The sequence below is a fragment of the Medicago truncatula genome, chromosome 3 (assembly GCF_003473485.1).
Source record: "Medicago truncatula cultivar Jemalong A17 chromosome 3, MtrunA17r5.0-ANR, whole genome shotgun sequence".
Classification (NCBI taxonomy): Eukaryota; Viridiplantae; Streptophyta; class Magnoliopsida; order Fabales; family Fabaceae; genus Medicago; species Medicago truncatula.
In genome coordinates this window covers 5,807,948-5,823,662 of record NC_053044.1, presented here as the reverse complement: position 1 = coordinate 5,823,662, position 15,715 = coordinate 5,807,948, and the positions used below count along the sequence as shown (strand labels likewise).

Sequence of the window (15,715 nt, the reverse complement as noted above, 5' to 3'; positions counted from 1 at the left end):
CACATTTTCTTCCTATTATATCCTCATTTACTCCACCAATAAATTCCTTTTTTTTTCTCACACTTTATCTTTATAATAAATTTAATATGTTATCTTTTTCTCGTAACAAACAATTGTCACTTATTATTTTTTTTCTCCAATAAATTCCTATTTTTTGTGCGCGCTCTCTTTCATACAAACAATTATCAATTTTTTAGATACTATGCACATCTTTTTAATTATTTTAAGTCAATATAAAAATTATATTGATGAAACTTCTTCTTCATTGTCATCTTATTCTTGTTCTTGTTTGTGTATCTTGTCAAATGAGTCTTCAACCATTGCTCCTTCTTTAACTATTTCAACGAGTCTTTCACTTTTTCTTTCTTTTGAACGTTCATGGAGTCTTTTATTTTTCTTCTCTCAAACATGTTCTTTTACTTTGCACTTGAATTTTTTAACAATTTCTACTCATCTTATTTATAGAATTTTAACTTTTCTTACAACCATTGTTTTAACAAAATTTTGTTTAAATTTGAAGATAATAAGAAACAAACTTTGTTTTTAAAAAAAAAAAAAAATTAGTTTTTCAAATAGACAACATTAATTAGTTTTATTGAAAAAGATAAGAGTAATTGACAAAGGGTATAATTGACAAATCGTACCCTTAAAATACCAAAAAGACAGTTAAATAGGAACGAAAAAATAACCTTAAAAAAACACTTAAAAAGAAACAGAAGGAGTACTTAAGTGTTTAATTTTCATGCACGGTCAAGGTACAAAATTTTAACATGTGAGCACATCACAGCCATTCATTTGTGTTACTTGTTATTGTAAAAGTCAAACAAATCAAATGATCTACAGATTTTGATAATGTGACACTCTAAGCCCAAAATAAATATTGTTGTATTCAAAAATAGAGTTTGATTCATAGGAGAAAAAAAAAATCTAACAACCTTGTTTAGTAACTTTTATTTAATTTTTTGCAAGGTTAGGATTCCACATTTACCTATAACACAATAAACATTAAATCCTTGCTATTTTCTTGTGACCAAACAATATTAAGGGTGTATCATATTAGAATTTTAAAAGAATATTTTAATAAATAAAAAGTTTTTAAAATTTTAAAAGATTTTGTGAAATTGTATTGATTCAGTGAGATTTTAAAATACTTTTTATGAAGGAAAAAAAAAAAGAATTTAGATTTTATTTTTTTATTATATTGTTGGTTTCATTCAAATAAACAATCATGGTTAGTTTGATTTGTTATAATTTAAAAGCAAAAAACATTTATATTTTTACTTTTAATCAAAATTAAAATTTCATAAAAAATACCGTTCATAATTTTCAAACTTTAGCGCAATAAAAAGAGCAGAAAATAACCCCTTTCAGCTTTTTGTGCTCGATTTTTCTCTTTCCAAAAATGCCTTCAACTTTCAATACAAATAACTATTGTGATAAATAGATAAGAATATATTTAAAAATTAAAAAAAAAGTAATATGAATATATATATATATATATATATATATATATATGTTTTTTTTTCCTTTGTCATTTAAAAAGTATAACAAACTAGATGAGTACTTGTCAAAAAAAAAAAAAAAAACAAACTAGATGAGTATCTTTATACTTACTTTTTCATTATCCCAATTATACCTTTAAACAACTTTTTCTATAATAAAGATTGTTGTTGATGTCATTGAAATAGATAATCATTGTTAGTTTAGTTTGTTATAACTTGAGAGCAGGTGAAAATATTTCTCTCGGTGTTCAACTTCTCTCTAGAAAAAACTTATCATCTGCCCTCTCTCTAGCCAAACCGCCTCTCTTCTCCCTTTTCCAAAATCGCCGCTTGCAACCTCCCATAATGTAATCCTTGATTTCGGTGGTGCGATGAGTTGCGAATCAAATAAGAGTGTTTTTATTATGAGAGGTGAGAGGGTTAAATCACAACCCTTGGATTAATCATTACTATGATCTTTAATTTTTTATTAATGTAGGTAATCAGTTTGCACCTTCATCTCCCCCTATTTCTCTCGCGTTCATGTTCCGCTTCATTATGGTTTTCTCCGATTTCATCCATGGTGCCCCACTAAACATCATATCTTTCTCCTTAAAATCGATGGTTTCTCATCATTTTCATTTGAGTTCATTACTTTGTTCCCCTATTCCAAATCCTTATATAATTTTTAGTTTTTTACATTATAGTTACTTTTCAAATTCTTATGCTGTGAAGGTGGCCTGTGAACATGTATCATGTTAAATGTTTAATTTCAAACCGTAGGATTGATTAGATCTAACGTCACATATTTGGTGTAAGTCTTTTAACTTACATCTTGTCTCAACGGATCCTAAACAAATAAAATCAATAAAAGTAATCGGAAAAAGAAAACAAATAATAATAGAATCGACAAAAGAAAATGCAAGTTGAAGAATTTGATAGAGAGAACAAAAAATCTGACATGGAAGATGACGGCAAACAAAGACTTTGAAAGACAATGACAAAATCTGGAATGCCAAAATATAAGTAACGGTAAAAGAAATTAGCATTGAATATCTAAATAAATAAGTTACATTACATCTCTTTTTCAGTATCACTATTAAATTAGCATTTTCCTTAAATTAAAATACAAGGTTCTAATGCTTAATCGTCAAACAAATGGGAAGACTTGGACTAAGCCGTGTCAACTGAATTGTAATTTGATAAAATGAAAATGAAAATGATGAGAACATACTCACACTCACAAACAGAATGGAAAACAATAACAAGGGGCTTATGCTAATGGTGTTTTTCTTCTTCTTTTCCTCCATGCTAACTTTCTCTACACAGAAAACTTTTACTACTATTGCTCCAAATCAGTTTATGCAATACGGTGATACTCTTGTTTCTGCAGCTGAGAGGTATGAAGCAGGATTTTTCAACTTTGGCGATTCACAACGCCAATACTTCGGTATATGGTACAAGAACATATCACCAAGGACTATTGTGTGGGTTGCCAATAGAAATACTCCTACACAAAACTCAACAGCAATGCTGAAAGTCAATGATCAAGGAAGTCTTGTTATTCTTGATGGCTCCAAAGGTGTCATCTGGAACTCCAATTCATCAAGCACAGCGACGGTGAAATCAGTTATTGTGCAGCTGTTGGATTCAGGAAACCTTGTTGTGAAAGATGCAAACAGCAGCGGTAAGAATGAGGATTTATTGTGGGAAAGTTTTGATTATCCTGGTAACACTTTCCTTGCTGGAATGAAGCTGAAAAGTAACTTAGTTACTGGTCCATATAGATATCTCACATCTTGGAGAAACCCTCAAGATCCTGCTGAAGGTGAGTGTTCGTATAAGATAGATACACATGGTTTTCCTCAACTAGTTACTGCAAAGGGAGCAAACGTTCTGTATAGAGGAGGGTCATGGAATGGATTTCTTTTCACCGGTGTTTCTTGGCTAAGACTGCATAGAGTCTTGAATTTCTCGGTAGTGGTCACTGACAAAGAATTCTCTTATCAATATGAAACTTTAAACAGTTCAATTAATACTAGATTGGTGCTAGATCCATATGGAACTTCACAACGTTTACAATGGTCAGATAGGACACAGATTTGGGAGGCTATATATTCTCTTCCTGCAGACCAGTGTGATGCTTATGACTTGTGTGGTAACAATTCTAACTGCAATGGTGATATCTTTCCAATATGTGAATGCTTAGAAGGTTTCATGCCAAAATTTCAACTAGAGTGGGATTCATCAAATTGGTCTGGTGGATGTCTAAGAAAAACACGTTTAAATTGTCTCCATGGCGATGGATTTTTACCGTACACAAACATGAAGTTGCCAGATACATCATCATCGTATTATAACAAGAGCTTGAGCCTTGAGGAATGTAAGACAATGTGTTTGAAAAACTGTACTTGCACTGCATATGCAAATTCAGATATCAAAGATGGTGGGAGTGGCTGCATACTTTGGTTTAACAACATTGTGGACATGAGAAAACATCAAGACCAAGGACAAGACATTTACATACGGATGGCATCTTCAGAACTTGGTATTTTCATTTCTTATTACATATTTTGTCTTTTCAGTTAGATATATAGCATAAATTTAATATTTCACCATTTGTGTTGATATTATTAAGCACTGTTTGAAAACTTGAAATTACGTGACACTAGTAAATTCTCTTTTCACTTTTAAGAAGAAGAAGTTGTGTTCAACTTCCAAATGATCATGAATAAACTCCCAAATGGAAGTTGTGCTCTCTAAAGATGCTTTTTTCTTCTATACCTTCTTGTTGACTGACATTAACTTCAACCCTCAGATCATAAAGAGAATAAGCGGAAATTGAAGCTTGCTGGGACTCTTGCAGGAGTTATTGCATTCATTATAGTACTAAGCGTTCTCGTTTTGATCACATCAACATATAGAAAGAAGCTTGGTAAGCCAAGTGAAAAAATCATGACAAGTAAATCTCAAATATTTATGATATACTTACTCAAATAGTGATGCAAACAGAATTAGTTACAAATTACAATGAACTCTGAAGTTTGATTGATGTGTTCCTTTACTTTCTTAACATTCAACCACTTAAATTGTTACTTCAGGGTATATAAAAAAGTTATTTCTCTGGAAGCACAAGAAGGAGAAGGAATATGGTGATTTCGCAACAATATTTGATTTTTCAACCATCACTAATGCAACAAATAATTTCTCTATCAGAAACAAGTTGGGAGAAGGTGGTTTTGGAGCAGTGTACAAGGTATAGTCTTCGATATCATGTTAGTTTATCTATGTAGTTATTTCACCATGTACTCTAAGTACTAAAATTTTCAAAAATATTACTAGGGCGTAATGGTTGACGGCCAAGAGATTGCTGTTAAGAGGCTTTCTAAAACATCGGCACAAGGAACCGAGGAGTTCAAAAATGAAGTAAACTTGATGGCAACGCTTCAACACCGTAATCTTGTAAAACTTCTTGGTTGTTCTATTCGACAAGAAGAAAAGTTGTTGATCTATGAATTCATGGCCAACAGAAGCTTGGATTACTTTATTTTTGGTTTGAACTTTCTCACCAACGAAATTAATTTCTTTGTTTACTCTTGTCATAATGTAGTTCCCATGCTAACTTAAGAATGTGAAATTTGTTAGATACTATACGAAGCAAATTGCTAAATTGGATTAAGCGTCTGGAAATTATTGATGGAATTGCTCGAGGGCTGTTGTATCTTCATCAAGATTCTACACTAAGAATCATACATAGAGATATGAAAACAAGCAATATTCTTCTTGATGTTGATATGATCCCAAAGATAGCAGACTTTGGTTTAGCCAGATCATTTATGGGAGACGAAGCAGAGGCTAATACAAATAGATTGATCGGATCATAGTAATATCTAACTTACATTGATTTCAGTTTTCGTTTCTATTAAAGATTTGTATCAGTTTGTATTCCTAAAATACAGGAAAGATTGTTTTTTATCCTCATTATTTTGGTTTTAGTCTTTGATAATAATTGTTCATATTGGAGTATTAGTCCATAGAGTGGACACTATACATAGACCATGTCCAATATCAACAAATATTACAAGTATTGTGTTCTATGTTTTAGGCATTATTACCGATAAGAATTTTATTTAGGGACTAATTACTAAAAAAATTACGGTACTTATTTAAACCTTCAGTTCTGTGCCATCTTGCAGCTCCTTATACTAAAAACTGCAAAAAAAAAATCTTGCAGTGGATATATGCCTCCAGAATATGCAGCGGATGGATCCTTCTCAATAAAATCTGATGTTTTCAGCTTTGGAGTTGTTCTACTTGAGATAATTAGCGGTAGAAAGAATCATGGATTTCGTGACCCTCTACATCGTCTTAACCTTCTTGGTCATGTAAGTTTTGAAGTGTATATGTTTCTCTATCTTGTGACACACTATTTATTTTTTAGTTGCTTTCCATATATCCCTTTTTTGGGTCTCAATAAATCTACTGCATGGGAAGAAACTCAAAATGAAAACTAATTCATATGATGATACTAATTTAAAATGAACTCCACACTTACCAACACACAAAATAAATCAATCAATCAAAATCCACATTATAAGTGTTGAGCTTACTCATGTTGTAACTTTGATGTCATTTTAGGCATGGAAACTATGGATTGAAGAAAGACCACTGGAGTTAATAGCTGACGTATTATATGATGATGAGGCCATATGTTCAGAAATAATAAGATTTATTCATGTTGGTCTATTGTGTGTGCAACAGCTACCAGAAAATAGGCCTAACATGTCATCTGTGGTCTTTATGTTAAAGGGTGAAAAGTTACTCCCCAAACCAAATGAACCCGGGTTCTATGCTGCAAGGGATAAAACAAATAGCATAGAATCTTCATCTAAAGATTTTTCAATAAGCGAAGCTTCAATCTCATTGTTAGAGGCCCGATAGAATGCCACTGTGTGTGATATTATCGATACAGATAGATCATAGAACACTAATGTGTTGTACATGTGTAATTTTATGTTAGCCTGATTCTTGATAAATTCCTGTTGTAAAAGAAGATTTCAAAAACTTATTTAAAAGAAGATGCCATTTATATCTGGTATTATAAATCAATTATTGTTGTAATGTAACAGAATTATGGGATACTTGATGTCCATTTGTATAGAATCGTTTGGAATCTGAAGTTTCATTTTTTTATCTTTTGGAATGTGATTGTTAATATGGAACCTTGACATGCTGCAAACATGCTCTCTTTGTGTAATAGTTAATTTCTATCAAAAGGTTTATGACAGGGGTTCACATTGGTAGTATGAGCTTCTCAGTCAAGTATATGAGTGGCTTGGTTCTCTCTTTTATACCGAGCTTTAAGGGAGGAATTTCCAAGTGCTTGATACTTATCAATTTATATCAGAGCTTGTTGTCGGTCCAATGAAAAGGGGTAGCAACAACGGGGTTGACTGGAAAATTAGATTAAATCATTGTAAAGTGCACTCATTGTGACATCAACTCTTGGACTAATGATACTTTAAAACTATGTTGGTTGAGTGATTGGTCCACATGCCCATCGCTCCCAGAACCAAGTTTGAGAATTGAGAGGCCCATGACCTGATCGCCTAGGCCACATGGTTCTGAAGCCAAACTCCTTCCAGCCTAGGGCGAGGATTGAGGGGTAAGGAAGCGCTCATATTTCCCGCCCTAATGACAAGACGGTACTTATAGGAAAAACTAATGAGCTGCTTGGGAAAAACCCTAATCTTTCCCTATATAAGGAGGTCTCTAGCCAAACCCGAATCAGACATTAAGATTGCTACCTTATCTAGACTCTCACATTGCATCCCCTTGCTAAGGACATAGGATTGGTGAAGAACCCTACAATGTTTGATAGGAAGGAATAATAGCTTCGCATGTTCTTCTTCCTTCGATTTCCATTAGGTTCCTTCCATTGTGTTCATTGGTTCATTCCTCCGATCACTAAATTTTTTATCTCTGCCGCGACTTCTTTGCAGCGACCACGGTTTTTGCTAGTGTTTGGGAGAGAATGAAAATGAAAGATTGTGGGATCAGTTTTTAAAATAATTTTGAAATTACAATTGTATTTTTATGGTTTGCAAAAAAAATAATGTTTGAGAATCCGCCAAATAGAATTGGAATAAGCAACCTATTTAACATGTCCATCCTTGACATCTATAAACAAAGGCTTCACTGGTCCATCGTTAATGTTGAACAAGAACATAACTTGTACATCATCGGTATCTTGTTATTGCTTGGAACTTACCTTACCTTAATTTAAATTTTTCTTCCCAAAATTTCAGGATACTAATTGACCTTTTTGTTTTGAAAGGAGGATACTAATTGACTATAACACAACATAATTCACATTTTCACTTCATTAAAAATTATATCAACATCAACAATAATATTAAATCCTTTGTTCTTTAATTTCTTTTGACCAAACAAAATTAATCCTTTGTTTTGAAACAATTTCTTTTACATCATGACAATGATTTTTACTAATATAACAACTAAATAAATAAGTTATATCCCTTTCTCATTATGACTATCACCATTGAATGTCTATATAAATTAGCATTTTCCTTAAGTTTAAATACACACGCAAAACAACAATAACAAGGTGCTAATGCTAAATCGTCAATCAAAAAAAAATACGCAAACAGAATGAAGAACCAAAATAAGATGCTACTGCTAATGGTGTATACTTTCTTATTTTGCTCCATGCCCACTTTGTCTACACAGAACACTTTTACTGCTATTGCTCCAAATCAATTTATGCAATTCGGTGATACGCTTGTCTCTGCAGCTGGAAGGTTTGAAGCAGGATTTTTCAACTTTGGCGATTCACAACATCAATACTTCGGTATATGGTACAAGAATATATCACCAAGGACTATTGTATGGGTTGCCAATAGAAATACTCCTGCACAAAACTCAACAGCAATGCTGAAACTTAACGATCAAGGAAGTCTTATTATTCTTGATGGCTCCGAGGGTGTCATATGGAACTCCAATTCATCAAGAATTGCAGCGGTGAAATCTGTTACTGTTAAGCTGTTAGATTCAGGAAACCTTGTTTTGAAAGATGCAAACAGCAGCGATGAGAATGAGGATTTCTTGTGGGAAAGTTTTGATTATCCTGGTAACACTTTCCTTGCTGGAATGAAGCTGAAAAGTAACTTAGTTACTGGTCCATATAGATATCTCACATCTTGGAAAAACCCTCAAGATCCTGCTGAAGGTGAGTGTTCATATAAGATAGATATACATGGTTTTCCTCAACTGGTTAATTCAAAGGGAGCAAAAGTTCTATATAGAGGAGGGTCATGGAATGGATTTCTTTTCACTGGTGTTTCTTGGCAAAGACTGCGTAGAGTCTTGAATTTCTCAGTAGTAGTCACCGACAAAGAATTCTCTTATCAATATGAAACTTTGAACAGTTCAATTAATACTAGATTGGTGCTAGATCCATATGGAATGTCACAACGTTTTCAATGGTCAGATAGGACACAAATTTGGGAGGCTATATCTTCTCGTCCTGCAGACCAGTGTGATGCTTATGACTTGTGTGGTATCAATTCTAACTGCAATGGCGAAAGCTTTCCAATATGTGAATGCTTGGAAGGTTTCATGTCAAATAGGTTTGGTGGGTGTGTAAGGAAAACGCATTTAAATTGTCCCGATGGAGATGGATTTTTACCGTACACAAACATGAAGTTGCCAGATACGTCAGCATCGTGGTTTGACAAGAGCTTGAGCCTTAAGGAATGTAAGACAATGTGTTTGAAAAACTGTTCTTGCACTGCATATGCAAATTTAGATATCAGAGATGGTGGGAGTGGCTGCTTACTTTGGTTTGGCAACATTGTGGACATGAGAAAACATCCTGACGTAGGACAAGAAATTTACATACGGCTGGCATCTTCAGAACTTGGTATTTTCATTTCCAAAGACATATTTTATCTCTTCAGTCAGATATATAGCACAAATTTATTTATTTCATCATTTGTGTGATAGCTGGTACTGATACCTTAACTGTTTAATTAATAGGAAAAGATTACAAAACATATAAATGCCAACTTCTGGAAATAATCAATCTCTAGGAATTATGTACTGTTAAAAACATAAAATTACGTGGCATTAATAATTCTCTTTTCACTTTTCCCTGTAGATCTTTTTTCCTTCTTTATCTGCTTCTTGAATGACATTTACTTCAACCTACAGATCATATAAAGAATACGAGAAACTTGAAGCGTGTTCGGACTGTTGCAGGAGTTATTGCATTCATAATAGGACTATCCGTTCTTGTAATGGTCATATCAGCATATAGGAAGAAGCATGGTAAGCCAAGTGAAAAAGTAATGATAAGTAAATCTCAAATATTTATGATTTACTTCCTCAAATTGTACTCAAAGAGTGTTTCAAGAAAGAAAGAAAAAAACACTTACAATGAACTCTGGAGTTTGATTGCTTTGTCCCTATACTTTTTTTACATTAAACCACTTAAATTATTACTTCAGGGTATATAAGAAAGTTATTTCACAAGAAGGAGAAGGAAGATGATGACTTGGCTACGATATTTGATTTTTCCACCATCACCAATGCAACAAATCACTTCTCTAATAGAAATAAGTTAGGAGAAGGTGGTTTTGGACAGGTGTACAAGGTAAAGTCCAAATTAAAATTTCACCAAAGTACTATAAGTACTAAAATTACCAAATTAAAATTTCAATCAAAGATTCTTATTTCACCAAGTACTAAAATTTCCAAAAATATTACTAGGGTATAATGCTAGATGGCCAAGAGATTGCTGTTAAGAGGCTTTCTAAAACATCGAGACAAGGATCCGAGGAGTTCAAAAATGAAGTAAAGATGATGGCAACACTTCAACACCGTAATCTAGTAAAACTTCTTGGTTGTTCTATTCAACAAGATGAAAAGTTGTTGATCTACGAATTCATGCCCAACAGAAGCTTGGATAACTTTATTTTTGGTTTGAACTTTCACACCAACCAAATTTATTTCTCTCAGGTTTACTCTTGCCATAATGTAGTTCTCATGCTAAGTTAAAATGTTTCATTTGTTAGATACAACACGAAGTAAATTATTAGATTGGACTAAGCGCTTGGAAATTATTGACGGGATTGCTCGGGGGCTGCTGTATCTCCATCAGGATTCTACATTAAGAATCATACATAGAGATCTCAAGACAAGCAATATTCTTCTTGATGTTGATATGATCCCAAAGATATCAGATTTTGGTTTAGCCAGATCATTTATGGGAGACGAAGCCGAGGCTAATACAAATAGAGTGATGGGAACATAGTAATATCTAACCTATATTTAATTCGATATAAGGCTTAATTTTCATTGGTTTTAGTCTTTGATAATAATTTTTCATATTGGAGTATTAGTCCATAGAATATAGACTATACATAGACTATGTCCAATATCAACAAATATTCCAAGCAATGTGTTCTATGCTTTAGGCATTATTACCGATAAGAATTTTATTTAGGGACTAAATACTAAAAATTATGTTACTGGAACTGTATGTTATAGGATCTGAAAAGTTATTTAAACCTTCAGTTCTTCCATGTTGAAACTCCTTTTAATATACATCTTTCCGAACTTCAATGTTTTTTTCTTGCAGTGGATATATGCCTCCAGAATATGCAGTGCATGGGTCTTTCTCAATAAAATCTGATGTTTTTAGCTTTGGAGTCGTTGTACTTGAGATAATTAGCGGTAGAAAGAATCGCGGATTTTGTGACCCTCGACATCATTTAAACCTTCTTGGCCATGTAAGTTTTGAAGTGTATATGTTTCTCTATCTTGTGATACACTGTATTTATTTTAGTTGCTTTCCATATATCCCTTTTTTTGTCTCAATGAATCATGTATGGGAGGAAATTCAAAATGAAAACTAATTCATATGATGAAAATAGTTTAAAGTGAACTCCACACATACCTACACACAAAATAAATCAATCAATCAAAATCCACTTTATAAGTGATTGATGAGCTTTCTCTTGTTGTAACTTTGATGTCATTTTAGGCATGGAGACTATGGATTGAAGGAAGGACACTGGAGTTAATAGCTGACATATCGTATGATGATGTCATATCTTCAAAAATAATAAGATTTATTCATGTTGGTCTATTGTGTGTTCAACAGAAACCAGAAAATAGGCCTAACATGTCATCTGTGGTTTTTATGTTAAAGGGTGAAAATTTACTCCCCAAACCAAATGAACCCGGGTTCTACGCAGGAGGAGATGATACTAATAGCACAAAATCTTCTTCAAAAAAGTGTTCAATAAATGAAGCTTCAATCTCATTGTTACAGGCCCGATAGAATGCCACTGTGTGTATGTGAGAGAGATACTGATATGGATGAAATATAGATATAGATATAGATAGATCATAGAACAATAATGTGTTGAGTTTTATGTTAGTATAATTCGTGATAAATTCCTATTGTAAAAGCAAATTTCAAAAACTTATTTAAAAGAACAGGCCATTTATATCTGGTATGGTAAATCAATTATTGCTGTAATGTAACAGAATTATAGGATACTTGCTTTCTCCAAATTGAACATATGGTGTCCATTTATTGCTATAATAGGAAGAAAATGTGCAAAAATAAACTTTGCTATTTTCGTGGAAATTTTTTAAAACACACTTAAATCACTCCTTTTTATGGGAAAGATTGCTATTTCACACACATTTCAACGCACGACAATACACGACTCACGTGCTTAGTGTAAAATGTTATATATCTTGTTTGTTGGGAAGAGGCTGCTGCACTTGAAACCTGAAATGTTTAATGATCATGCATGTAAAACTCAAAGCGTATGGGGTTGCCACACTAACCTTTAGGTTCGATTCGCCCCCACCAATAAATGTATATTGGATGCAATAGGAATGACCGGCGAATCCCCTTCAGGATACTATGAGTTCCTTGACGTGTATTGCACAACCACACCAAGCGTATCTCCTAACAGTATTTTACAGATTTATGGTTCCAGCAATTCACTCATGCATTAGAGAATTGATGGATGATTTAGAATAATAGAATGATGAAGAATTATGTTGTTAATGTAACAAAATTCTGTCCAAGTTGTGTGTAGTTGTGTGGTTTTTTTATCTTCAACTAATGCCCAAATGTCAAGCATTTATAGTGCATTATATGACTCTTCACATGAGAGAAAGCACCTATTTAACTTGAATCAATGTCATGATTCATTAAGCACCCTTTTGCCAAAGGTTATAACCATATATACTTGAATCAATGTCATGGTTCATTATTAATAATAAATAATAATGTTCCAATGTATATGAATGGTTCCCATGAAGAGTTACAACTTTTGGTTCTAAAGTGATTCCATTATTTTGGAAATCACCAACAATCCCCCACCATTTTCAAAATACTAAATCACATAAATCCGGAAATTCCATGCCTTCAGATAATGGTATCTCGCGATTTGAACCATTACTTAGTAAGTTAAGTTTTCGCTCATTCCCAAATAGTATGGTAGGCAAGCTTTGAACCAACTATCCATTAGAACAAGTGTGCATAACTTACACATAGAATCTCGGTACCATTGATAAAGAGACTTGTAAGATGACATATTAAGAAGGCCTTGTGTCATATATCCCTTTTCATGAGAATTTAAGAGTCAAGCCCTTGAACTCCGTGAAGCGGCCAAACTTCATTCTCACATAGGTAGACTATATCGGGAATGCCCCATAAGTATGCATTCCAGCAAATATATGCTATATGTCCATTAAGAGGAAAACCTCATCCTACCTTTTTTCTTCTTATGGTCCAAGTACTTTTACCTTTGGGATGTATCTATTGTCAAGTACTACAATTACTCTAATAGTGTACTTTCACCATTGAACCCAAGACTTGATGCTACTCAAGTGTGGGTTGAGTTTCCACTATTGGTAATCAATTAAATATGGGCTTGAGTCTCATCCCCAATGATGTCTTCAACACCATATCCTTTGTCAGACCTTTCGTCAAAGGATCTGCAAGATTCTTCTCTGTTCTTACGAACATGATGGAAATTATTCCATTAGAAATCAAGTCTCTTACATAGCTATGTCTTAAACCAATATGCCTTGATTTCCCATTATAAACTTGGCTATAAGCTTTTGATAGTGTGGATTGACTATCACAATGTATGGATACTGGCGCCATTGGCTTTTGCCAAACTGGTATGTCATACAATAAATTTCTTAGTCATTCTGCCTCTTTACTCCCTGCAGCCAATGCAATAAATTTTGCAGCCATGGTGGAGTCGGCAATGCATGTTTGTTTCTTTGAACCCCAAGAAACTGCACCTCCACCAAGGTTGAAGATCCATCCACTTGTGGAAGCATGATCTTCAACATACGTTACCCAACTAGTATCTGTGTATCCTTCCAAAACAGAAGGGTCTCCACTATATGTTAAACAATAATTCATTGTTTCCTTTAAGTATTTTAATACTCTTTTCACAGCGTGCCAGTGTTCTTTACTTGGATTGCTAGTATACCGACTTAACCTTCCAACAGCATATGCTATGTTAGGTCTAGTACAAGTCATAGCATACATCAAGCATCCGATTACTTTAGAATATTCAAGTTGTGCCACAGGACAACCTTTGTTTGGTTGCAAACTGACAGTTTGGTCAAATGGGTTAGAGATCGGTTTACAATCTAAATGATTGAATTTCTGAAGCACCTTTTCTATGTAATGAGATTGGGATAAACCAATATGGTTACCATCTCTTATGATTTTAATTCCTAAAATCACATCAGCTTCTCCTAAATCTTTCATATCAAAATTGTTGGATAAGAAAGCTTTAGTTTCTTCAACCTCATTTATACTTGTACCAAAGATCAACATGTCATCTACATATAAGCAAATCATGACACCTTTTCCATTTTGGAATTTACTGTAAATACACTTGTCAGATTCATTTATGATGTATCCGTTGGCTAACACAACTTGGTCAAACTTTTGGTGCCATTGTTTGGGTGCTTGTTTCAACCCATATAAAGACTTAGTTAATTTACATACTTTATCTTCTTGACCTTTGATCACAAACCCTTCCGGTTGTTTCATATATACCTCTTCATCCAACTCTCCATTTAAGAAAGCAGTTTTAACATCCATTTGATGGATTACAAACTTATGGATGGATGCCAGTGCAATTAGCATTCTGATTGATGCAATTCTTGCAACAGGTGCATATGTATAAAAATAATCAATGCCTTCTTTTTGCGTAAACCCTTTAGCAACTAGTCTAGCCTTGAATTTATCAATGGTACCATCCACTTTCATTTTCCTTTTAAAGATCCATTTACAGCCTATCGGTTTGGATCCGGGTGGGAGATCTACCACTTTCCAAGTTTTATTACCCATAATTGAATCCATTTCTTCTTGAATAGCTTCTTTCCAAAAAGCTGAATCTTGAGATTTTATAGCCTCTTCATATGTTACCGGATCACTCTCAAGGTTAAAGCAAATTGGTCCATAACTATTTATGGATTTACCTGTTCCTTCTACAAGAAACATGAAGAAATCAGATCCAAAATCTTTCTCTTTCCGGATCCTCTTACTTCTTCTAAGTTCTGAACCATCCAATGTATCTATATCAGATTCATTGTTTTCTAAATTTTGAACATTAGAATGAACAATATCCTTGGGATAAGAAATTGAGTTGACTCAATTACTCTATTAACAGAATATGAGTCATTCGATTCAATAGTCAAGAATCTGTATGCTTTGCTATTTTCTGCATAGCCTAAAAATACACATTCAATTCCTCTTTCACCCAATTTCTTTCTTTTTGGTTCAGGCACTTTCACAATTGCTCTACAACCCCAAACTTTCAAATAATTAAGAGTAAGCTTTCTTTGTTTCCAAAGTTCATATGGGGTTATTTTGTTCCTTTTGTTTGGAACCCTATTAAGGATGTAACATGCTGTTAGCATTGCTTCACCCCAATATCCTTTAGATAATCCAGAATAGGACAACATGGCATTAACCATTTCTACCAAAGTTCTATTCTTCCTTTCTGCTATTCCATTTTGTTGTGGGGTGTATGGTGCAGTTACTTGATGCACAATACCAGTGGATTCAAAATAACTCGGATGATAGAACTCTCCTCCCCTATCACTTCTAAAGCATTTAATGAAAGTTTCATGTTGAAGTTCTACTTGTGCTTTAA

General features: G+C 33.5%; 1 protein-coding gene across 1 annotated transcript; it reads left to right on the top strand.

Moving 5' to 3' along the window:
- Positions 1-2,593: 2,593 nt before the first annotated feature.
- On the top strand, positions 2,594-12,036 carry LOC11409005 (uncharacterized). Its single transcript, XM_039831849.1, has 14 exons — positions 2,594-4,029; positions 4,300-4,416; positions 4,583-4,737; positions 4,824-5,034; positions 5,127-5,364; positions 5,716-5,866; positions 6,120-6,419; positions 8,106-9,423; positions 9,714-9,830; positions 10,010-10,155; positions 10,272-10,482; positions 10,577-10,814; positions 11,143-11,293; positions 11,548-12,036. Exons 1-14 carry the CDS (start codon positions 2,733-2,735, stop codon positions 11,845-11,847), a joined length of 4,950 nt encoding a protein of 1,649 aa, XP_039687783.1. The 5' UTR covers positions 2,594-2,732; the 3' UTR covers positions 11,848-12,036.
- The last annotated feature ends 3,679 nt before the right edge of the window (positions 12,037-15,715 follow it).